The sequence below is a fragment of the Nycticebus coucang genome, chromosome 22, assembly GCF_027406575.1.
Source record: "Nycticebus coucang isolate mNycCou1 chromosome 22, mNycCou1.pri, whole genome shotgun sequence".
In the NCBI taxonomy this organism is placed as follows: domain Eukaryota; kingdom Metazoa; phylum Chordata; class Mammalia; order Primates; family Lorisidae; genus Nycticebus; species Nycticebus coucang.
Genome location: NC_069801.1, coordinates 61425363 through 61450417, shown reverse-complemented (window position 1 = coordinate 61450417; position 25055 = coordinate 61425363). Strand labels below are relative to the sequence as shown.

Sequence of the window (25055 nt, the reverse complement as noted above, 5' to 3'; positions counted from 1 at the left end):
AATCACTGCTGAAGTGGCTATCCACTTACCCTGTGTGCCAAAACTGGTCTCCCTCTGCCCCCGAGGGTTAGGGCTGCAAGGTGGCTCAGACCCCGCCCTTAGGCTACTTGGTCGCTGGGTTACCAGCTCCCACCCAATTCTAGCTCTGCGAACCTGAGGGCAGAGCTTGCCGGGACAGATCGCTCACAATGGCTGCCTGTGACCCAGAGCCAAACACTATTAGCTCCGTCTGACTCAGCGGCTCAGACTGGGGCCCTAGACAAAGGCCAAAGTTCTCTGCACTCCCGCTCAGGCTCTCCCCAAGGCAGTTCAGCTGAGTGCCAAGTCCAAAGACACCAAAACAGTTCACAGATAAGGCCTTTCTGGTTTGCAGTCTCGCTGCTACTGAACTTACAGTTGCGGGCAGGTTTAGACGGATTGAACACATGTGACCACTTGCCGTTTTTCCACTGTTTTAGTCCTCCTCTTGAGGTCCACAAGTCTCTCGCTGACTCCCTGTATCCTTTCAGGGGTGATGATAGGCAGATCCCACCAGCCAGAGATGCCTGGAGTCCTATCTCCCCAGACTCACGGTGCCCAGATGCAAGGAAGCTGTTACTCGGCTGCCATCTTCCGTACACACTGTTAAACACACAACTACATTGTAACAATAGATTAACTCTTCTCTAGTGTCTGGTAGTCTACTGATTAACTGATATACATTCTTCTATATTTTTTTACTCTACCCAGAATAACTTTCTTTGAAAACATGCTGTCAGCTGTTTACTCACATAAAGATAAGGTTACAGAGCAAAGCAGGGGCAGAAGGCTGCTTGAATGCTTGCTTTTTAGGTTCAAAACCATCTGGAGGCTGTACATTATCTTAAAAGAACACAGTCCAGACATTCCTAAGATATACTGTTGACTTGTGTGCAAGTCCCCAGCCTTCAAGGCCAGCCATGAGTTATGGGAATTTTACCTTTTGTATATTCAGGCTATAGGTCTTTTGTTGAAGTTCTATCCCAGTCTCTCCTAGACTGTGGCAAACAAGATTATTTACTGGCTCACTCTCAGACTGGCAGAGCTAAAAGCATAAAGGCCTTTCATCTATAGCCCCACCTGCCAGCGTAGGTGGTTGAGGTAGGGGTTATAGGGGTGGTGCTGGAGGGGATGGCAATGTCTGGGGGTAGGACCCAAACCCACCCTGGGTGGGGTTGATGTGAGTGGTCGTCTTGCTATTGGGGATGGTGGAGGCCAGGGATAGGCCCCACCCCCACACACTGGGTGGGGGTGGTGATGGTGGTGGTGTTAGGCCCCACACCCCATCCTGGTTGGGGGGGTGGGGATGATGGTGGTAGTGGTTATGGTGGTGGTGGTGGTGGCTGAGGGATAGGCCCCAACCCCACCCCATATGGGGGTGGTAGGGGTGGTTGTGCTGGTGGTGGTGTTGGCAGGAGGGGTAGGCCCTACCCCGCACCCCTGGTGGGTGGGTAGTCATGGTGGTGTTTGTGGTGGTGGTGGCTGGGGGGTAGGCCCCGCCCCCCACCCCAGATAGGGTTGTTGTTGGTGGTGGTATAGGTGGTGTTTGTGGTGATGGTGATGGCCTTGGGGTGCCCCCAAACCCCAACCATGGGTGGGGGTGGGGTGGTTGTGGTGGCCATGGGGTAGGACCCACCACACATGCCAGGTGGGAGGGGTGGTGGTGTTGTACAGGGGATAGGCCCCACCCCCCACCTCTGGTTGGGGTAGTGGTGGTCGTGGTGGTGGTGGTGGTTGCAGGGGTAATACAGCACCACTCACCCTGGGTGGGGAGGGTGGGAGTGGTAGTGGTGACCAGGGGTATGCCCCACACCCACCCCAAGTAGGGGGGTGGGGATGGTGTTGGTGGTGGTGGCCAGGGGCAGGTCTGAACCCCACCTAGGGTGAGAATGGTGGTGGTGGTGTTGGTGCTGGTGGGAATAGTGGTGGCCAAGTGTAGGCCCCAACCCCACCCCCGGGGTGTGGGTGGTAGTGGCTGGTGGGTAGGCCACACTCCTCACCAGGGGTGGGGGCTGAGGTCATAGTAGGGATGTTGTTGGTGGCCAGGGTTTGGGCCCCACCCCCCACGCAGCTGAGGGGCCTGTGGTTGGGGGTGTTGGTGGTGGTTGTGGTGTTTGGGGGTAGGCTCAAACCCCCGGGAGGTGGTGGTGGTTGTTGTAGTGGTGGTGGCCAGGGTATTAGCCCCCACCATGGGTGGGAGGAGTGGGGGTAGTGTTGGTAGTGTTGGCTGGGGTGTAGGAGTCACTTCCCACCCCTTGTGGGGCAGGTGGTTTGTTGTTGTTGCTATTGGTGGTGGTGGTGGCCAGGGGATAGGTCCCACTCCCCACAACAGGTGTGGGGTATATGGGTGTTGTTATTGTTGGTGGTGGTGTCAGCCTAAGGGTAGTCCCCACCATTGAGCCCTGGGTTGGGGTGGTGAGGTTAGTATGCTAGTGGTATTGGTGGTGCCCAGGGGACAGGCCCGAAGCCCCAACCTGGGTGAGGGGTGTGGTGTGTGATGGTTGTGTTGGTGGTTGTGGTGGTGGTGGTGTTGGCCGGGGGGTTCCTGCCCCACCTCCACCCTGGGTGGGGGGGGTGGAGGTGGTGGTGGTTGTAGTCATGGTGGTGGTGGCTGGGGTGTAGTTTCCACCTCCCGCCCCGGGTGAAGGGGGTGGTGGCAATGGTGGTAGTGGTGGTGGTGGTGGTGGTGGTGGCCGGAGGATTGTCCCCACCAACCACCATGGGTGGGGGTGGTGGTGGGGTGTTGGTGGTGGCTCTGGTGGTGTTGGCAGAGGGTTAGGGCCTATACCCAACCCCAGGTGAGGGAGCTGGGGGTGGTGGTGGTGGTGGTGGCCAGGGGTAGGCCTCACTCCCTACCCTGTGTTTGGGGGCCGAGGGTGCTGGTGTTGGTGTTGGTGTTGGATGGGGTTAGGCCCACACCCCCATGCTGGGTGTGGGTGGTGGTGGTGGTGGCTGGGTGTAGGCCCTACTCCACACACTGTGTGGGGGTGGTGGGGGTATTTGCTGGGTGGTAGGACCCACCTTGGACCCTGTGTGGTGGGGTGGTTTGCTGGTGGTGGTTGTGGTGGTGGTGGTGGTGGTGGCAGGAGGTAGGCCCACCCACCACCCCTGGTGGGGGTGTGGGGGTGGCTGTCATTGGGGTTGTGGTGGTAGTGGTGGCTGGTGGGTATGACCCACACCGCACCCTATGTGGGGGTGGTGGTGATGCTGGTGGTGGTGGTGGTGGTGGCAGGGATGTAGGCCCGAAATCCATCCCAGATGCAGGTGGCATGAATGGGGGTGGTGGAGGTGGTAGTGTTAGTAACTGGGTGTAGGCTCCACCCCCCACTCCAGGTGTTGGGTGTGGTGGTGGTGTTGGTCGCGGCCAGTGGTTAGGCCCCATTCTCCACCTTGGGTGTGGGTTGTGGGGGTCATGATGGTGTTGGTGTTGGTGGTGGGTGCCAGGGGGTATGAACCAACCCCTACCATGGGTGTAGGGGGTTGGGGTGTTGGTCGTGGTATTATTGGCCAGGGGGTATTCCCCATCCCCCACCCCGGGTGGGGTAGTGGTGGTGGTGGTGGTGGTGATGGTGGCCACTGGATAGGCTCCACCCCCCACCCCATGTAGGTGTGGCAGGGGTGGTGGTGGTGGCGGCAGTGACGTGGAATAGGCCCCAAACCAACCCTGCCACCACCACCACCACCCCTGCCACACCTACACCCTGGCCACCACAACCGGTGGCCAGGGTGTAGGTTCCAGGTGGGAGGGGTGGAGGTGGTTGTGGTGGTAGTGGTGGTGGGTGGTGGTGGCCAGGGAGTAAGCCCCAATCCCCACCCTGTGTGGGGTTGGTGGTGGTGGTTGTATTGGCCAGGAGTAGGCCCCACCCCCCATCCCAGGTGGGAGTAGTTGTGGTGGTGCTGATTGTGGTGGTGGTGGTGGTGGCGGCCAGGGTGTGGGGTATGGGGGTGATGGGGGCGTTGGTGATGGTGGTGTTGGTGGTGGTGACCGGGGGATAGGCTGGTCAACCATCATGGGTTGGTGTATTGGGGGTTGTGGTGCTGGAGGTGGTGTTGTAGGCCAGAGGGTAGGTCCCACACCCCAACCTGGGTTGGGGCTGGTTTGGTGGTGGAGTTAGCGGTGGTGGTGGTGGTCAGGGGGTAGGACCCAACTCCCACACTGGGCAGGTGGTGTGGGGGTGGTTGTGGTGGTGGTGGTGGTTGTGGCCATGGGGTAGGCCCCAAACCCCACCCATGGTGAGGTAGGTGGGGATGGTGGTGTTGGTGGTGGTGAGCCAGGGGCAGGCCCCAACCCCCACCCCAGACGTGGAGGGTGGGGATGGTTGTGGTGGTGCTGGTGGTGGTGTTTTAGGTGGCCAGGATTAGGCCCCACCCCCATCCCTTGTGGGGAGATGGTGGTGGTGTTGGCCAGGGTGTAGGCACCACTCCCCACCCAGGGTGGGTGGAGTCATGGTGGTCATGGTGGTGGTGCTGGTGGCCATGCTGGTGGCCAGGGGCTATGCCCCACCCCACAGCCCAAGTGGGGTGGGTGGGTGTGATGGTGGTGGTGGTCGTGGTACTGACCGTGGCTTGTGGAAGGCCCTGGTGAGGGGGGGTAGTTGTTATGGTGGTTGTGGTGGTGATCATGGTGGCTGGGGGTGAGGCCGCATCACCCACCCCAGGTGTGGGGGGTGGGTGTTTGGCGGTGGTGGTGGTAGCTGGGGGTTTGGCCCCACCCCCTGGTGGGGGTGGTTGTGTTGGCCGCAGGGTAGGCTCCTTCCCCCACCCCGGTTGGGGGGGCTGGGTGTGGTGGTGGTGGTGGTGGTTGTGGTGGCCAGGGGGGTTAGGCCCCACCCGTCCACCCCAGGTGGGGTGGTGGCTGGGTGGGGGTGGGTGGGTAGGCCCTATCCCTGACCTGTGGTGGAGGGTTGGGGATGGTGATGGTGGTGGTGGTGGTGGTGGTAGTTGTGGTGGGCAGGGTGTAGGCCCCATCCCCCCACCCCGGGTGGGGGTGGTGGAGTTGGTGGTGATTGTGGTTATTCTACTGCTGATGGTGGTGGTGGTGGCTCCCGGGGAGTAGGCCCCACTTCCACCCTGGATTTGCGGGTTGGGTGTGGTGGTGGTGGTGATTTAGGTTTGAGACCAATATACTTTGCTAGGCTTTAGAAGCTCATAAGAAAAGAAACTATATTTATCTCCAAACACATGATGTGCTTGCTGATGTGAAATGCTGATGCAGTGGCTAACACTTCTCCTCAGTGACAGAAAACACCTAACTGAACATTAGACTACAGGCATGCTCCTTGGGCAATACTGCATCTATCTGTGGACATTCACCTCACTTCCACTTATACTAAGAGAGAAATACGTTCCTAGCAAGGCAAGTTTGGACAGGGAATTGTGAATATTTCCATTCACTACAAGGAATCAAGTAGAGATGTATATTCCAGAAACTAGGGTGGAATTTAGTCACCAAGAGAATCAAGGTCTTAATCCTCCAATCAGAAGTAACTGAATTCTGCCACAACCTCATTAGCTGGGAGGAGGATCTGAACTTAACATCAGAACAAAACCTGAACAATACCTTGTGAGACCCTGGGCAGAGAATCCACTCAAGCCATGTCTTGATCACACTGACAGAATTGAGGCTTAATAAATGGTATTGTTTTAAGACACTAAATTTGTGGGGTTTTTTTTTTTATGAAACAATGAATACCAATACACTTTTTATCCGGAATGCATAGCTGTTGACCAAGACAAGTTATATTGCAAAAGGTTAGTCAGTTACTGAGCTGGACTTAACTTGATTTAGTCTTAAAACTTAACGCCACTGGGCGGCGCCTGTGGCTCAAAGGGGTAGGGTGCTGGCGGCATATGCTGGAGGTGGTGGGTTCAAACCTAGCCCTGGCCAAAAAATGCAAAAATAAATAAATGAATAAATAAAAAACTTAACGCCACTTAATAGATACTAACGTATGACTTGAGACAGAGCCAGGTATTTGCGTAGGTATGAAATCCTGAAAAATGCCAGACAAAACTAAGGCTCAAGTACAAATTGCCAATGTCCTAAGTGAGCAAGGACACTGACAGTGCAGCCACTTGACTTTGCAGTGTTACTGAGGCCATCTCCAGCTTTACCAGCCAGGCGTGCTCTCCCCATCTTTTAAAAAATATTTCTTTCCCTTAGGACTCAAACAGATGTTTTCATTTACTTAAACTAAATGTTTTCCTCATCCACTAGGAATATGTACCAGTACAAAGTGTTAACCTCATTTGGATTTGAACCCCCATCCTCAAAAGCAAAAGAAGGCTGAAGATCGCCAAATGTCAACTTGGCTGTGAGAAGTGTTTTAAATCCTATTTTGATGTATGTTATGCTGTTAAAGTGAAGTGCAGCACACATGCTCCTAGTAACTCTGCTTTCAAATCATATAATCTCTTCTTTGTCTTGAAGATCTTTTGATGTAAGTTCCCAGTATTGCATTTCTCTGCTTTTAATAATCTATACTCCTTCCTCAATATTAATGTCATGAAAGATACTGAATGCTAACAGGAAGAAAGAGGTGGGCAGCATAGTTCAGTGATTTGAATTCTTGAAATTTCTCATTTAAAAATTTTATTTTAGCTTTTAAATGCCTTGGCTTAAGAAGTGCTTGTTACCTTTTTGTAAAGTTGAAGCTGAATGTTCTAGCAAATTTCAAGTGTGTTAATTACAAAATAATGAGGTCTCTGTAAGTCACCTGAGATGCAGAGCCATTTACAGCACTCACTGACGTTTATTTCACTGTCTTTGTTTGAGCTGGAGTGCCCGGTTTGCCTTGGACAAAGGACTTTTCATTGCTAAAACTGGGAAAGTCCCTGGAAAACTGGCACAGCTGGTCCTCTAGCTTGGGCACAGAGGACATTTTTAGGGTGGGAGTGTATAAACAACTTGGTAAATGCTGTTTACTTGTTTTTTGGAACTTAATGTTAAAACATTCATTTGTTTTCTATGGCAGGCTGGTGCCCAAGCTCTTGTTATCAAAATTTTAAAAAGACATGCTCAGAATTTTGTTAAGAGAGCATTTAAAGGAGTCTGTGATAAAGTAACACGGTGCCCACTGGGGCAGTTCACATGTGCTCAATTGCTTTAGAAGAATCGTCTCTCCTCTCATTTCATTTCCCTGCATGAGAACACCAGTTGCTGAGAGATACTGAGTTTAACATCTAAGTATACTTGTGGCTAAGTGTGTGTTTTCGAGTGTTTAAAAGATGTAAATATTCTAGGCTTCCTGCATGCTTATCTGTTGAATATGCCTTTTCACGGTACTCTAAGGTCCCCCCAGGAGCAGTTCTAGAAATTGATGAGGAAGAGATGTGGAAGTGGCATCAGGTTGGAAGGGGTGTAAGGGATGACTTATGGTTTGGGGATGGCTTAGGGATGTGTCTTGAAGATGTTTTTACTTAGTGTGTGTTCATTAGGGATGGTTTGAAGGGACATGATGGAAATTGAGGAGCTGGCTGACTGCCCCCCCATCCTTGGCACCAGTCCTAGGGGATCTAAATTACGGCTTGTGTGTGAATAACTGAACAGATTATTTGTCTCATTTATGGCACTAAAAAATAATGTGGCCATTGTGGGTCACGCCTGTAATCCTAGCACTTTGGGAAGCCAAGACAGGAGGATTGCTTGAGTCCAGGAGAGACCTACAAAAAATAAGAAAATTTGCCAGGCATGGTGGTGTGTACCTGCAAGTCCCATCTATTTGGGAGGCTAAGGCAGAAGGATCACATGAACTCAAGAGTTGGAGCCTGCAATGAACTATGATGATGTCACTGCATTCTAGCCTGGGCAACTGAGCAAGACCTTATGTAAAAAAAAAAAAAATTGCTCATTGAATAATAGCAATATCACTTTCTGAGCAGTTACTATGTTATATAGATATTCTCATTAAATGCTCATATTGATTCTGAGACATACGTATAACAGAAAAATTATAAAATTATGTAGATTATATTTTTTCAGAACTTTTGTTAGGAGATATTCTCTGCAGTTTACACGAATTAGCTCATTTAAGTCTCGTAGCAGTTGTGTGAAACAGATACTTGTTCAGGTGAAGAAACAGCCATTTAGAAACTTACCTAAGTCCACATGGCTACCAAGGGATAAGGGGACATTTAAGCCTTGACGATCTGAAATCAGAACCTGTACTTTTTAACCGCTGTGCCATATTTACACTATTTGATGGGTAAAGATATAGAGGTTGCCTTACATACTCAGGAATGGCCAGCCCATATGCCTTTGCAGTTGAAACGCAGATGTGTTATGCTCCTATTCTTCTTATCCAGGTCCCAGGAAGGAAATGGACTTAGAGACACAGTGATCTCCGAGAAATTTATAGGAGATTACTGATACATTCTGGGGTGGTTCTGAGAGGTTATAGTTTTAGACTCTCCCCTAGACAATTGTGATAATAACCTGGTTCCACAACAGTTGTCCTAGGACAGGGACAAGTTTACCCTGGTATCATAGCTGTTACCCTAGGACAGGGACAAGTTTACCCTGGTTTCACAGCTATTGCCCTGGCACAGCTAGCAAGTTTTATTTCTAGTGCCTTTTTTGACTGAGTGTGTGTTGTCCAGGCAACTATGTTGGCAATTTTAAGGCAATATCTGAGTTCAGCAGGAAAGAGCACTATGTGGTGAGTCTGCCGTGAATTCAGAGGGAGAGAATGTGAGTGCCCTGGGTTCGCTATCCACTCAGCTGTTTCAGAGATCGTGTTATTGTTCCAAACTGTTCACCTCCTTCCTTCCCTGCAAAAGGGTTCTGTGCCCTGCCCATGAATGTACAACCTGCAGTCTCTCGACAGGTGCAGACACATTTTACAATCCAGCCTGGCTTCAGAGCTGGTGTTGAATGAGAGAATGTGACATCTGGTATGTCTGAGCAAAAACTTTATGGACTGTGCTTCATCTCTGCCTCTTGCTCTTTTCCTCTGTCAACAGCTCGTCCTTTAGAGACCCAGGAGCATAGCCACAGCAAAAGACCCACCTCTCTGGCAGATGTGCGTGAGAAACAGAATTGCTCTTGAAAGGCAAGCCACTGGGATTTTAGAGTTGTTTATTACTGCAGCCAAGCTAACCAATACAATTGGTCAATTTGTAATTGATCACTTTGAACTAGTGAACTCTGGAAATAAGAATAAGTCCTATACCTAGGTGTGGTGGCTCATGCCTCTGGTTCCACATACTTGGGAAGCTGAGGCAGGAGGATCCCTTAAGCCCAGGAATTTGAAGCTGTCCTGAGCTATGATCATGCCATTTGCCCTCCAGCCTGGACAACAGAGTAAGACCCTGTCTCTTTAAGAAAAAAAAGTCCTAAACTATCATTTTTCCTGAATATTAGTTTTAGTCTTATTAGGTTGTCTCTTAGCAAACTACCTAGATTACCCATTAAGGGTAATGTAAGTTAACTAAGGCAAATTATCAAAGACAGATAATTTTTAAAATACATTTAGTGCAGCCTAAGTGTACAGAGTTTATAGAACCCACAGTAACATACAGTAATGTCAGTATAGCAAGGTGCTGCAGAGGTCTGTAACACAGGAGAAATAGGCTATTATCCCACAGGCTAGGTGTTTAGTAGCCTACACCATCTAGGTCTGAGTAAGCACATAAGCTGTGTGCACACAGGTGAAATTCTCTAATGAGGCATTTTCCTGAAGGTATTCCTGTTGTTAAAGCAACTCATGACTGTATTAACTAGCATAGTCACTTTGGTAAAAATATGCATCTTGCCAGGCTCAGTCAGCAAATATTATGGTACTCACTTGTGAATAAGCAATTCATGGTTACTTAAGATTCGATGAGTTATAAATATGTCAGCAAACCTTGTATGTCTGTATTTTTAAGCCTTCCCAGACTAATTTCCCAGAGGATTACACTGACCTTGAGTGCTCTGATGATTTTCAAGGCTCTCCTTTCCCTGGGTTAACGGTGTTCTTGGCATTTCACTCGGGAGCAGTCACGTGATGGTTGCAAAAGCCCCTTTCTTGTTGCTTCTCTTCTCTGCGCCCCCTACTGCTGGGAGAAGGCTACAGGGTGCCCAAAGGTCCCCTAATGTTGCCATTCATAGGGAAAATGAGAAATTGTAGCTAATTGTACCTTTATGTACTAAATATTCATTACAAAATATTCTCTATGTGTTGGCCACCTCTTGTACATGTTTTGTAATGAATATTCCAGCAGAGGAGTGCTCACAGCCATCCAAGGCTTGATAGGCTGCCCCTGGCAAAGGAAGACAGCTGAGCCAGGCAGGAGCCACGGGGTCAGGGCAGCACAGGAGGTGCAGGGCGGGGCCTCTGCAGCCGCTTCCCACCTGATGCTCACAACTGTCTGGGCTTTTCCCTCCTCAACATAACCAACCTGGCCTTGACCTTCACTTTAAGTTGCCACACAGTGGGAAATTCTTTTAGTTTTGTTAATCAATAGTTCAAGAGTCAAAAAAGGTGTAATAAGTAAGAGACCAACTTCTCTGAGCTTGTCGAAGTGAAGGAAAAAGCTTTCGGCTACTGCCCAAGAATTTGAGTCTGGGGTGGATTACACGAGGAATAGATTCTTGACCTAGCCTGTGTGCTGTCAGTTTTCTATCCAAGAGAAAAACTACAAAAAAAAAAAAAAAAATTGTCAAATGACCAACATAAAAGGTGTTGGTTTAAGTAAAACTTGACTTTAAGGGGAAAAAAGTGACCAAAATGTTATTATATACTTATACATGTAACACCAAAAATGTAATGGTCACCTACCCCCTATAAATCAGGTTGGTTCTGTGGTTCTTTTTTTTTTTTTTTTTTTTTTAGGGACAGAGTCTCACTTTATCACCCTCAGTAGAGTGCCATGGTGTCACAGCTCACAGCAATCTCCAACGTCTGGGCTTAGGTGATTCTCTTGCCTCAGCCTCCCGAGTAGCTGGGACTACAGGCACACATCACAACGCCCGGCTATTTTTTGTTGCAGTTTGGCCAGGGCCAGGTTCAAACCTGCCACCCTTGGTATATGGCGCCGGCACCCTACCCACTGAGCCACAGGTGCTGCCCGGTTCTGTGGTTCTTGATATGTAGAGCTCGTCAGAATCAACATCTGGAGGGCTTCTTCAAACACTCATTCCTGGGTCTCGTCCCTGGAATTTGTGACTTAGTACTCCTAAAGGGAGCTCTATAACTTTCATTTCTTACAAGTTTCAGGGCACTACTGTTTCTTACTCTGGAAACCATACTTTGAGAACTGTTGGGATAAGTAATCTTCCTTGAAGGTGGGTGATACAGCTCCTCTTTGTTCTGGATTTTGTGCCTTGTTGCAGGTATTATGGGAAGGTGATGTTCGGGGTCTGCAGATGCTGTTGATCAGGGAATTAAGGGTGCTGGGAGCCAAAACATATCACAAAAATGCCCCTTGCTATCTTGATTTTTACGAGCAAACTATTCTCAGGAATTCAACCGTAAACAGCAACAGTACTTTCCCCTTGCATATCTCCTCAAAAATGCACCCCCCACCTTAGGGTCCTTCTCCTAGTAATTTTCCAGAAACTAGCCCCCTCCCCGCCCTGCTAGGAACAGCCCTTAGTTACTTCCTTGTTTGTGTGCTTATAAGCCCAGCTGAAAAATAAACTCTTCGGAGCTTGATCAGGCTCTTGACTTGCTCTCATTCTTTCGTGTCTCTTGTCCCCTCATTCGACTGACCCCTTTGTTTCCCAGGTCCCCGTTGAATTCCCCGTGGGCCGGGGCAATTGGCGCCCGACATGGGGCGAGGGGACGGGGGTTCTCATCCAACGTTGCTGCCAGTAAGGGTACCCTTATCATTGGATTGCCGCAACACGAAGGTTGTGAGTGAAAATCCGCACTGTGATCGCCGCGCCACAAGAAGGACGTGAGTGAAGATCTGCACTGAGATCGCCGCAGAATTGCCCACCTGCGAGTCTGATCCGTCAAGGTAAGAGAAAGCAACGAGTTTATGGGACAAACGTTAAGTAAACATGACTTGTTTATTCAGGGACTCAAGGAGTCCCTCAAGACACGAGGAATTCGGGTAAAGAAAAAAGATCTCTATAAATTTTTTGTTTTTATTGGTGATATCTGTCCTTGGTTCCCCCAAAAAGGCACTATTGATGTTCTGAGATAGACTAGAGTCGGTGATTGTCTAAAAGATTATTATAGAACATTTGGCCCCGAAAAAATCCCCATTCAGGCATTTTCCTACTGGAACTTGATCTATGATATTTTAAAAACTTACAACCAATGGCCTGATATCCAAGAAGTTGTTAAAGAAGGAGAAAAGGTGCTTAAAGAACACTCCAGACCACCCTCAGCCTGCCCTTCTGTTTCTGTTCCTATGCCTGAGTCTGACACTCCCCCCAATCCTGAACCTCTCAAACCTCCTATTAATTCCCTATACCCCTCCCTCAAGGAGCCCCCTCCCGACTCCCTCTCCCCCGAAGAAACGACCACCCGGGAAGAGGAGGCCGCTAAGTATCACAATTCTGACTGGCCTCCCTTCCCTTCCATCCTAAATCATCCCCCTTCCTATGCTTCTGCCCCTCCATTTTGTGCTCCAATTCTAGGCGTAGATATGCCAATTGAAAATGTCAAATGCAAATTATGTCAAGAGGTCTCCTCCCTTAAGGACTTACTCCAAACAAGGAAGGAACATTTAAAACTCATTCAAGAGTTACGTGCTTTAGAATTAGAACTAAAAATCCCCCCCCCAACGTTTCATAAACATAGCTCAAAACAAAAACCTTTGAAGCCACTGCACGCTTTTCCTGCAACTAAGATAAAAGGGAATCCCCCTCCCGAATCAGAACCAAAACCCCCCTCTGATGGGGACGAACACCCCTCGGCAGATGAAGCCTCAGATAATGACCACAAGGCCTCTGACTCAGATGCTGAAAAAGCTGAAACTGCTGATCAGGAGTATCGTCGCTTGAATTTCAAGCATGTTAAAGAATTAAAAACTGCTGTGTCCTTCTATGGCCCCACAGCCCCTTTCACTATATCTATAGTTGAATCTCTGAGCGAGCGGTGGCTCACCCCAAATGACTGGTTCTTTATAACCCGTGCCACCCTGCCTGGAGGTGATTATGTCCTCTGCAGAACCAGATATGCTGATAACTGCAAACAAACAGCAGCCCGTAATCTTGAAAATAAGACCTCCAAGAAATGGACTAGGGATAAACTCATGGGACATAGTCCCTATGATAGTAACATCATACAAGCTAAAATTTCCCCCGGCCTCCTGGCCCAAATACAGAATGCTGCCCTTAAAGCAATGGAGAAAGCTCCCTCCCAAGGGATCGGCAACTACCTCCTTGGCCAACATTCAACAGGGCCCTGACGAGCCTTATAGTAATTTCATCAGCTGCCTTACCGATGCGGCTGAGAGGCTCGTCGGCCAACGAGAAAATGAAAGCGAATTCATTAAACATCTTGCATTTGAAAATGCAAACACTGCATGTCAAGCCACCATACGGCCTCACTGCAGCGGCAAGACCATTTCTGATTATGTTAAACTTTGTGCAGGTATCGGCACCGCTCACTCCATGGGACTCGCTATTGGAGCCGCCCTTAAAGAATTCGCTCAGGGAAACAACCCAAAAACTTGTTTTAGTTGTAAACAACCAGGACACTTTTCTAGAGACTGCACGGCCCCTAAGGCCGAATGACCCATACCGCCCGCTCTTTGTCCACGATGCAAGCGAGGCAAACACTGGGTGTCCGAATGCCATTCAAAAACAGATGCCACAGTAATCGCCAGTAAATACTGGCCCCCTTCCTGGCCCCTCACTACTTCCCTAACCCATCTCCGGGGTATTGGCCAAAGCTCCAACCCCCAACAGAGTGCTGAAATCCTCAAATGGACAGACGAGGAAGGCAACACTGGTACTGTCCAACCTTATGTTGTGCCTGGCCTCCCAGTCAATCTCTGGGGCAGAGACATCCTGGCCCAACTAAGACTAATTATGTGCAGTCCAAATATGAAAGAAAATGCAGCCAGATGGCTGCCTGAAAGATTAGTAAAACAAATTGATAACAATTCTAAAATCCAGGGAGAAAAACCTCCCTGAGATTATCTTTCTCCTTTCCCTTCCAGAACCACGGATTTCCATCCATGATGCTGCCTTATCTCCTGATCTTCTGCCTCCCGGCACTGGGCCAACCTGTTCCAGCGGTCACCAAGCCCTTCGCTTGTAGATTTACAAAAACAAAAATTTTCTTCTGAGGCAAACGAGTGGTGGAAATCCTCCATGTACTCCTTACTCATGCCCCTTGCAGGTCCCCTCATTAGCTTGCTATTAATAATCACCCTTGAACCCATTATTTTTAACAAAATCATGAATTTTATCAAATCACAGATTGACTCCCTGGCATCAAAACCCATTCAAGTCCATTATCATAGACTCGACCTTGCAGACCGGGGCCTTGCCAACAAAGATATTCCTCTGGGAACCGCGTAAGCACTCAGAGCTATGCACGTTGACTCACCATCATATGTGAGTACAACCTGGGTACCTTTTTACGGGGTGCAATAAAGACACTGCAAAGGGAAGGCATAAACAGCCTGAGTCCCTTGGAAGCAAACCTGATTTGCATAGAGGTTAGCGTCGTAAAAAATTCTCCTCTCCTCCCCAAAAGACGCTCAAACTTATCATGCGGTCATTATGCCCGCGGGAGGAATCAGGTCAATACTTCCCCCCAAAAGGTTAATGCCCTCTCTTCTATGCCGACAACTGACAGACCCCAACAATTTAAAAAAATAAAAGGGAGGAGATGCCGGGAGCCAAAACGTATCACAAAAATGCCCCTTGCTATCTTGATTTTAAAACTATTCTCAGGAATTCAACCGTAAACAGCAACAGTACTTTCCCCTTGCATATCTCCTCAAAAATGCACCCCCCCCCCGCCTTAGGGTCCTTCTCCTAGTAATTTTCCAGAAACTAGCCCCCTCCCCGCCCTGCTAGGAACAGCCCTTAGTTACTTCCTCGTTTGTGTGCTTATAAGCCCAGCTGAAAAATAAACTCTTCGGAGCTTGATCAGACTCTTGACTTGCTCTCATTCTTTCGTGTCTCTTGTCCCCTCATTCGACTGACCCCTTTGTTTCCCAGGTCCCCGTTGAATTCCCCGCAGGCCGGGGCATAAGGGAATCTCAGAGTTGAAGGGATTGGGGATGTGGGAGGGATGGGAGTGTAGGAGACGTAAGAAGGAAATGAGAGTAGAGGGCAGATTGAGGAATTCAAGTGAGAAGGAGAAACCCAACCTGACACGGCTCTCACTGCCATGGGAAGGCATTGCTTTATTGAGTTTGATCGTTGAGGTGGTGAAGGCTTAAATGGAAAAGTCCTTCGAACTTTCACAATGATCCTCATTTTCCTTGACAGTATGTATTAATCATAAGATGGGGAACTCTTTCTTTTGGGCAAATAAGGTCATAAAGATAAGCTGTGACAATTAAATGGCCACATTTATTTTGTTGATATGGTTGGAATCTAAGTTGGACATGGTAAGATGTATGTTGCCTTTTGTTTGTTAGATTCCAAAGACATGATAATTGATCTGTAAGTTTAGATGGAAACATCAAGGCAGAAAAGGATGCAACTCTTAAAACCAATTTTTACAGTCCCATTGGTTATAAATTAATTATTCAATATATTATTTTTATTTTAAAACTTCAAAACTTGTGGTATAGGTCGATAGTATTTGGTTATAAAATACCAATGGGATCATCCTTCCATTTGTGGTCACTAGCAAAAGAATGTTCAACTCCATTTTAAAAGTCTACTTAAAAAGATAATTTCAATGAAAAATAACAGGAAATAAGAATTAGGATTCCTCTTTCTGTGAAATGTAAATAATTAGAAGAAATAATATTAAAATCCCCAAATACCTCCAGCAATATTCAGTAAATTATATTTTATAGTAAACATTTTTAATAAACAGCAGCATAAAATAATCAGTGTTTAATATCATCTCTGGTGTGTAAAATACAAATGTATATTTTCTCAACATAAAATAGCCTTTTTTGTCATTACAATTCAATACTTGTCTATTTGAAATGCCCATAATAACAAATAAAACATTAAGTAATACAATGATTAAATGCATGCAGTGAAAATAGAAAAAGGATATGATAGGGTGTGGAATCTGAATATTGCCATTAAATATTTGAAGAAAGTTTATATCAAGTTAAAAACAAAGGAAACAATACAGACCAGATATAAAAATGCAGAGATATATTTTCACTTCTGTGATACAAACTATAAACACGGTTTTGTGAGAAAAAAAGAGATTTGAAAATAGTCATCTTATAAAAACATTCTTCATGACGCAAAAGGTATTTTTCAGTTTGTGAAAAAAATACTATTTTAATACAAAAGGGACTGTGTTATATAGTATCACAGTGCTATTATAAAATACATTATTACAAGTGGTTTTGAAATTTCATTTGCTCAACTTAATTCAGTTATTATAAAATGTTAGTTCTTTATAAAAAACTAACTTGAATTTATCTTTTATGTGTAATAATGTTTTTTCCAGAGTAGGTATTTCACTGGCTCACGGAATGCTAATTTCCCTTTAAGGGACTCCTAGGAAAAACTCAGATTCACTGAAATTGTGTTTACCTAAAATAATAAATATTCTTGGAAAACAACTGATTGTCATATGATATACAAAACTGTGGTTTGAAGCTTCATCATTAAACAGTTGCATAGCAACAAAGGATACAAATATTCTCCTCTACCTAAAGTTAAGAAAGGTGATTTGTGAATCAGCTTATTTATGCCACAAAAATGTCTTACTTTACTGTCCAGGAATCTGGATATATTCAATTCTTTGAGGTCACAGTACGTATAAGTTCATGTTTGTTGTTTGGATACTCAGGTTTGGGAAAATTGCAACACACTCTGGTAAATGTATTTTCTTGATTCTCATGTGCTAATTGCATTTTTTTTTTTTTGAAACAGAGTCTCATTTTGTCACCCTCAGTAGAGTGCCATGGCCTCACAGCTCACAGCAACCTCAGATTCTCAGGCTCAGCAATTGTCTTGCCTCAGCCTCCCACGTAGCTGGGGCTACAGGCGCAATGTCCAGCTATTTTTTAGAGACAGGGTCTCGCTCCAGCTCAGGCTGATCTCGAACTCAGGGGCTTAGGCGATCCACCCACCTTGGCCTCCCAGAGTGCTGGGATTACAGGCATGAGCCACAGTGCCCAGTCCTGCTAAATGCATTTTTAAAAATAGAAAACATCATATTCTCTGCCTTAAATATAATTTCTAGGAATTAATTTAAAACCTTTAAGTTTCTTTATAATTCTCTCATACCTTTAAAATGAAAATGAGACTTTGAGACATTGTTCTTAGAATAAAGGAGGTTTAAAAAAAAACAAACAGAAAAATTTAATACAAAATTCCTTTCCATACCTGGTTGGCAGGTAACACATGAGACACGTCTGATGCCTCCCCTCTAACTAAGGCAGAAATGGTCATGTTGCTTCTATTTTTCCAGCTTTGAAAATTAAGTTCTTTGTAGTCTTTGAAATGAGAACTTTTTTTAGAAATACGTAATATTTTATGCAGAAAGAGGGACGGAGGGAGGGGGTGTGGCCTTGGTGTGTGTCACACTTTATGGGGGCAAGACATGATTGCAAGAGGGACTTTACCTAACAACTGCAATCAGTGTAACCTGGCTTATTGTACCCTCAATGAATCCCCAACAATAAAAAAAAAAAAAAAGAAAGAAAAAAGAATTGTCTTTGAGACAGAGTTAACTCTCTGAATAGTTAACTCTAGAATCAAATCCATAAACATTTCTCGCATGGAGAAAAAGTGAGAGAAACTTTAAATTTACTAGATATAAGTATCATCATAGGGTTTCCTACGTCCCTAGAGTCTGAAGACAAGCACTCTGATGCCTTGGGCCACCTGTCAACAGGGGTCGTAAGGCCCGGGTGTACCCATCTGTAGCCATACATATATTTTTCAATGGTATTGATCCTGGGAAGCTCCCGTGGAGGCCGTCCCCATGGGAACCCTTTTCCTCTCCCATGGATACTGATCTAGGCTGAGGGGCCATTCTCCTGACTGTGCTTCTTTTGGTACCTTGTTCCTAATGTGACAAAGTAAACTGTCAGCCAATGATCATTTCCAGCATCCACATCTAGCCTTCTTATGGTCCAAGGGCTGTGGAAACACACTATGAAAAAGGAAACGTGGAAAAGGCCTTCATAACCAGAGAGGAGGTTCACAAAGAGGCACACTCTGCACCTTCCCCAGGAAGCCCTGCTATGGAGAAGGCTTCAAGGGAGGGCATATTTTGTCTATGGCTCATTTCCATCCAGGATTTCAATTTTGGCCTAACGTTTCCTCATTGATTCTGAACATCACTTCTACACAAACATGCACAAGAGTTTAAACTGAATCAATGTAATTCCTGAACATCTGTCCTGAAGAAAAGACAGCAGGTAGACAAATGCTATAGTATGTATACATCGTGGGGAGAGACCAGTCACACGGCACCACTTGACTTTGTTTTGGTTTGATATCTCATCACAAGGCTCTTTTCCTCTTCACTAGTTTGCAGTTTTCATCACTTGAACCGTTAGTGTTCCAATCCCAGTGCCAGGTCTTGTGCCCCAGTGGAGTGTAAATTCCACAAAGGTTTTGTTTCTTTTCTGGCTAGTGTCTGTCCTCCTTGGTAAGACACTGTTACACTTCACAGAAGATACTTGTTGCAATGTCTGCTAAATGAGAACCTTATTTAATAAAAACATTTGAATATAAATCTTTCCCATGGTTTTCTAGTTTTTCCTGCATACCACATTTATGAAGTCATGCATTTTACAGTTCTGCAGAAATCATAGATTCTGTGTGTCCATGAATATTGGAGTCTCCTAGTAAAGAGGGTTGCTTTGAGTCTATCTTGTAGGGTTTTTGAGATTTGTTGCTAAAAACGGTGATACCCATTCCACTAGGATGATTTGGAATGGACATGTGTGGTAGTAAAGGAATGTTTGCTTCCTGGTTAGATCCCGATGAGGGCAAGCTGGTCACATGGCCAGTGCTAGTCGACCCACTGGCGCTGCTTGGGGACCGACTCTTGGGAGGCGGGCAGTGCTGAATCACTCTGGGAGGACCTGCTGGCTGGTAGTGGGCAGCTGGAAATGCTGCATATCCGGGAGGTATTGGGTATCCATTGATGGGAATGAACCGCTGGTTCTGAGGTATTGGCGGCCCAATGAAACCAGCAATCTGGCCCTGTGGTGTAATGCCCTGGCTTGGGAACATGTAGTTGGGGTACCTGGGATTACTGAGGTTGCTCACTGGGCTGGCACTGAGGGAGGTTGTCTGCGTAGTAGCATTTCCCCCTGAAGGAGAAGTAGAGCTGGTATGACTTGAGAGTCCCTCCCAGGACCGAAGGCGGACATGAATATCTTTAAATCTTGGTCTTCTGGAAGGAATCTCATTCCAGCACTCTGTCATGAGGCTGTACATTCTGGGTGGGCAGTCTTCAGAGCATGGCAAGAGTTGTCGCTTTCTCACCATTTCAATCACTTCCTGGTTACTAAATCCATAATACGGCTGGAGTCCAAAACTGAAAATCTCCCACAAGACAACCCCAAAGGACCAGATATCTGAATCAGAAGAGAATTTGCCATACAGGATGGCTTCAGGGGGCATCCAGCGAATGGGCAGCAAAGACTTACTCTGCACCCTGTAGTAATCGGCAGAATATATTTCTCTGGACAGCCCAAGGTCTGAAATCTTTACATGTAGTTGCTCTCCGATTAAAATATTGCGAGCTGCAAGGTCCTTGTGGACAAAGAAGTGACTGGACAGGTATTCCATGCCAGCTGCAATCTGAATTGCAATGTGCAGAAAGTCTCCATGATCCAGGCTGGATTTCACAGTCCCATCTTCATCACTGCTACAACCGACATCAGAATGTGGGGATCTCATGATCAGGAACTCATGGAGGTCCCCTCGATCTGTGTACTCAAACAGTATGCACACGGGCTGTTCCTGAGTGACAGCACCGAGAAGGCACACAATATTGGGGTGGTGCAGTTCAGCCATCAGGGAGGCTTCTTGCTGAAATTCTGTCCATTGCTGGGGGTTGTTATAGTCTTTCAAGGTCTTGATGGCAACCAGCTGCGCATGGTCCATGCCTGGGAGATAGAGATGGCCTTTATAGATTTTTCCAAAGGCACACTCACCCAGTTCTTCCATAAAGCGTACAGCAGAAAGAGGCAGCTCTTTAGCCTTGCTCTGTATAAAAGAAAGCAAAAGTATGGCTTAAAATATTTCTTAAGGAAAGACATCTTGGAATCTGAAAGGGAGGGTGGGGCATATAAAAAAGGGTTCTGTAAGTAGATTAAATACCATATTGTGGGTCTGTATGTCTTTAAAATTACTGGCTGCAATATGGAGGACGTACCTTAGGCAATTTCTATCCCTCCTCTACCTCTCACCCCCAAGCCCAGCCCAGAAATGGTTTTCTATTGTTGTCTACTGGAGTTTTGCTACTCAAAGTATGATCTGAGGACCAGCAGCATCAGCATCACCCAAAGCTCAGTGTAAACACAGACTTTCGGCCCAGCTCAGACCTCCCAAGTCTGTGTGTGCATCTGACCAGAACCAGGTGCTCTCTGTGAATGCTGGGTGTGAGAAGTGTGGTCTGATCCCAGGACACCTTCCTGACACAATCCCAGGCTCTATGTGATAGACCACTGTAGCTAAATGAGTCTCCTAGTGTTGCCCCCAAACCATTCAGATCCTTGCCCAATATTTTTGTTCTTCTAATGCTCTGCCATTTTAGGATAGTTCCTGTGTTAAAAGTTAAACAAAAATGAAAGACTGTTCTCCTGAGGTGCACATAGCAGAGGTGGGACAGTTTGGAAGGTGTTTCTATTTATCAAATCCTTTCTTTCTTTCTTTCCTTCCCTTCTCTCTCCCTTCCCTTTCTCTTTCTTTTTTCTCTTCTCCCTCCTCTTTCCCTCCCTCCCCCCTCCTTTTTTTTTTTTTTTTAAACTAATTTCAGGTTTATGTGAGGTACAAACAACCAGGCCAAAATATTTGATTTTGTTAACACCCCCACCCCCTGCCCATTCAGTGAGAGCACCCCAACCTCCTCTTCATCCCTCATCACCCTTCCCTGCAACTTGAATTGAAATGAAATTTTCTCCTATGTGGCATGCATCAGATTGTCTACTGAATTCATACTAGTATGGAGTACGTTGGATAATTGCTTTTCCATTCTTGTGATACTTTACTCAGAAGAATGTGTTTCAACTCCATCCAGGATATTACAAAAGATGTGAAGTCCCCATTTTTTGTATACCTGAACAGTATTTCATGGTGTGCACATACCACAATTTGTTAATCCATTCCTGAGTTGATGGGCATTTAAGGTTGTTTCCATGTCTTGGTGATTGTAAATTAAGTTGCAATAAACACTCTAGTGCAAATGTCCTTATGACAAAATGATTTTTTCTTTCTTCTGGGCATGTGCCTATTAGTGGGAAATGGGAGATCCAATTTGAGATCTTTGAGGATTCTTTACACTTCTTTCCAAAGAGGCTGTATTAATTCTCAGTCCCACCAGCAGTTTAATTAAGTCTACCCTTCTCTCCACATCCACACCAGCATCTGCAGGTTTGGGACTTTGTGATGGGTCTTACTGGGGTTAGGAAATATGTCAGGGTGGCTTTGATTTGCATTTCTCTTATGACTAGGGATAATGAGAATTTTTTCATATGTTTGTTACCCATTTGTCTGTCTCAGAGAAGGTTCTATTCACGTCCCTTGCCCAGTGATATGCCAATAACAGCTAAGCTGAGAAGCTAATCAAGGACACAATTCCCTTCACAGTAGCTAGGAATATAAACCTAACAAAAGAGGTGAAGGACTTCTATACAGAAAATTATGAAGCCCTAAGAAAAGAAATAGAAAATATTAATAAATGGAAGAACATACCATGCTTAGGGCTGGGAAGAATCAACATTAAATGTTATACTTGTTTTTATAAATGTTAAGTGTTTATACTTGCCAAAGCAATCTATAGTTTCCATGTCCTCATTAAAATACCAGTATCACACTTTCACAATTTAGAAAAAATACCGTTTCCCCGAAAATAAGACAGTGTCTTATTTTAAGGTGTGCTCCCAAAGATGCACTAGGTCTTATTTTCAGGGGACGTCTTATCTTTCCTGTAAGTAGGTCTTATTTTCAGAGGATGTCTTATTTTTGGGGAAACAGGGTAATTCTTCGTTTCATATGGAACAAATTCTTCGTTTCATATGAGAAAAAAACTCATATAGCCAAGACAATTCTTAGTAATAAAAACAAAGCCTTACCAGACTTCAGGCTATATTACAAGGCCATAGTGATCAAAACAGCATGGTATTGACACAAAACTGGAGACAGTGACATTTGGAACTGAATAGAAAACCATGAGATTAAACTAACATCTTACAGCCACCTGACCTTTGATAAACCAAACAAGAGCACACACTGGGGAAAATAATCCCTATTCAATAAATGGTGTTGGGAAAACTGGATGACCACATGTAAAGGACTGAAACTGGACCTGCACCTTTCACCACTCACAAAAATTGATTCAAGATGGATAACATATTGAAATCTGAGGCATGAAACAATAAAAACCCTAGAAGAAAGTGTGGGGGAAACACTTGAAGATACTGGCCTACGGAAAGATTTTATAAACAAGACTTCCATGGCCACAACAAAAATAAACAAATGGGACTTATTAAACTGAAAAGGTCTGTACAGCTAAGAAGACAACCACCACAGGGAATAGACAACCTTCAGAATGGGAAAAGATACTTGCATATCACAAATTGGACAAAGGCTTGAAATCAAATTAATCAACAAAAAAGGAGCTAAAAAGCTTTCTTTCTTAAAAAGCCTATTTTAGACTCATTTCTCCTCCAACTTTCCCTTACTGCCGTGGTCATTGCTCTGTTGGGGTCCTTTGGCTTTACCATAAATGCCACCGTATACAAGAGGCCATGTACTAGCCCATGACCCACACACCCTCCACAGCCCAACAGTCTATGTTGGAATCCTGTGTTCTCCACTGAATTGCTTCATATCAGCTATAAAATATGGCCGCGGATACAACGTACAACCTTGGGCCTCGATTCCCTCATCTATAAAGCGGGGTGATAATAACTACACTTATCCAATGGTGTTATTGTAAGTTATCAATGACATTTGTAAAGTTCTCAGAACTCTGTCTGGCATATGGTGAATGCTATTTAATTTTTAGCTATTGCTACCTTGATATTGCTGTTCTTTTTGTATGTATATTTTGTCCTCTCCAAGCAGATTTCAGTTTCTTGAAGGGAAGCACTGCCCTTTTTACCAATTTATATCCAAGGCTTCTCAAGAGGGCTGTTTATTGGTAGACCTTAAAACAGGAGTAGGCATCTAGCTCTAAATTAAAATAGGTAGTGAATTATGACATTTAATCTGGAGAGTAAATGTTTATATAGTATTATGTGTTTTTACTCTTTTAAAATTCACCTCAAATCTAGCCTGATAATTAATCTAATTTGCTAAAAAGGTTATATAAGCAATATAGTTGTACATAAAACTCTTATTTTTAAAATAATCCCTGTAACTTTAAGTCTTTCTTTTTTAAAAAAAGATGACTACTCTGGATATCCTAATTGAAACTGACAATGTTGCAAACACATATGAACTTCAGAGCTCTCTGTACTTTCTGAAATTGTACTATAGAATATAAATATTTAAAACAATAATTTAGAACAATTGAGTAAAAAAAATGTTCATTTCCAAACTCTACTAATTTAGAATTCATTATAACAAGATTTTTTCTAAGCTGACATTTGCCAGGGCAAAATGCCCACTAACTTAATTATAAGAATAAACAAACTTGCAGCAAAACATCCACTTAATAGGACAAAATGAATCAAGAATTTAAGAACATTAAGTTTTGAATGCAATATTTCTCATTATAAATTGGCCTCATTTGCCCATCAAAACAGATTTTATGGGGTTTATATTTAGATATTCCTAAGTTACTTGTGCTGAAAGTAATGGTGATGTGTTGCTTTAAACTTTCAGTAAATTACAGCTTATTTATCTAGTCCAATTCATTATAGTATTGTTTAGAGCATCAAAATATTAGAAATAACCTACATGTTCCAACAGAAGAGACTTATTAAATAAAATATAGCGGAGCTACTAAATTCTGTATTTGTAAAGAAATGAATGAGGACGCTTTCTGTGTACTGATATGGTAAGGTCTCCCAAACTCTTTTGCTCAACTAAAAATAAAAAAGAACAATTAATGCTGTATGTGGCTTTTGTGTAAGAGATAAGGAGAAAAGAATGAATCTATTCATATTTCTTTGCGTAAGCACAAAGGAACTGTGAAGGGTCAAACACTTGGGGCCAACAGTGGATACTGAGGGAGGGACACGTACAGGTGGGACAAGAAGGCAGGGGCAAGATATTGTTCACTTCATGCTACATTTGAACCAGATGAATATATTACTGGTTCAAAAAACTAAATAATTTAATTTCTAAAAACGTAAGGCAATCTTTCCATCTGAATAAATCAGGAAATTTCTTCTGCAATTAAAGATCCATCTACCATTTTTCCCTTTGCTTCTAGGGTCTGGATTCTGTGGAAGAGCAAGGTTTGTGTGATAAGAAAAGTAACCTGTTGAATTCACCAGAACTTGGGTGATTTTATTAATACTTAAGTTGGCAAGAGTAACTGAAGGTGAAGTTTTCCTGCATGATGTTAAGACTAGAGAAAGCTGGTGGACCAGAAGGATGTTTAGCTGAGCTCTCCTAGACTGACTGGGGAAAACGAGAGAACCCAGCCACACCTGGTACAAGGACCTTACCTAGAGTTAAGACTTGGAGCACAGGGAGGAGGTAGTGAGCTGGATACAGCATATGATCTGGAACAGTGGAAATATGATGAATTTGGCAAGTCATTGCCACTGGCTGGGATTGGTTGCCATCTACTCCCAGAGGT

At 45.1% G+C, this 25055-nt stretch overlaps 1 protein-coding gene across 4 annotated transcripts in view; it reads right to left on the bottom strand.

Annotated features, from left to right (window-relative positions):
• Positions 1-16367: 16367 nt before the first annotated feature.
• ROR1 (receptor tyrosine kinase like orphan receptor 1) overlaps positions 16368-25055 on the bottom strand; it is a 475596-nt gene continuing 466908 nt past the window's right edge. For all 4 annotated transcript variants that reach the window (XM_053576765.1, XM_053576766.1, XM_053576768.1 and 1 more), the window contains one exon: positions 16368-20287. In XM_053576765.1, coding sequence (XP_053432740.1) covers positions 18860-20287 — 1428 coding nt within the window. In that variant the 3' untranslated portion in view covers positions 16368-18859. The remainder of the gene's footprint in view (positions 20288-25055) is intronic.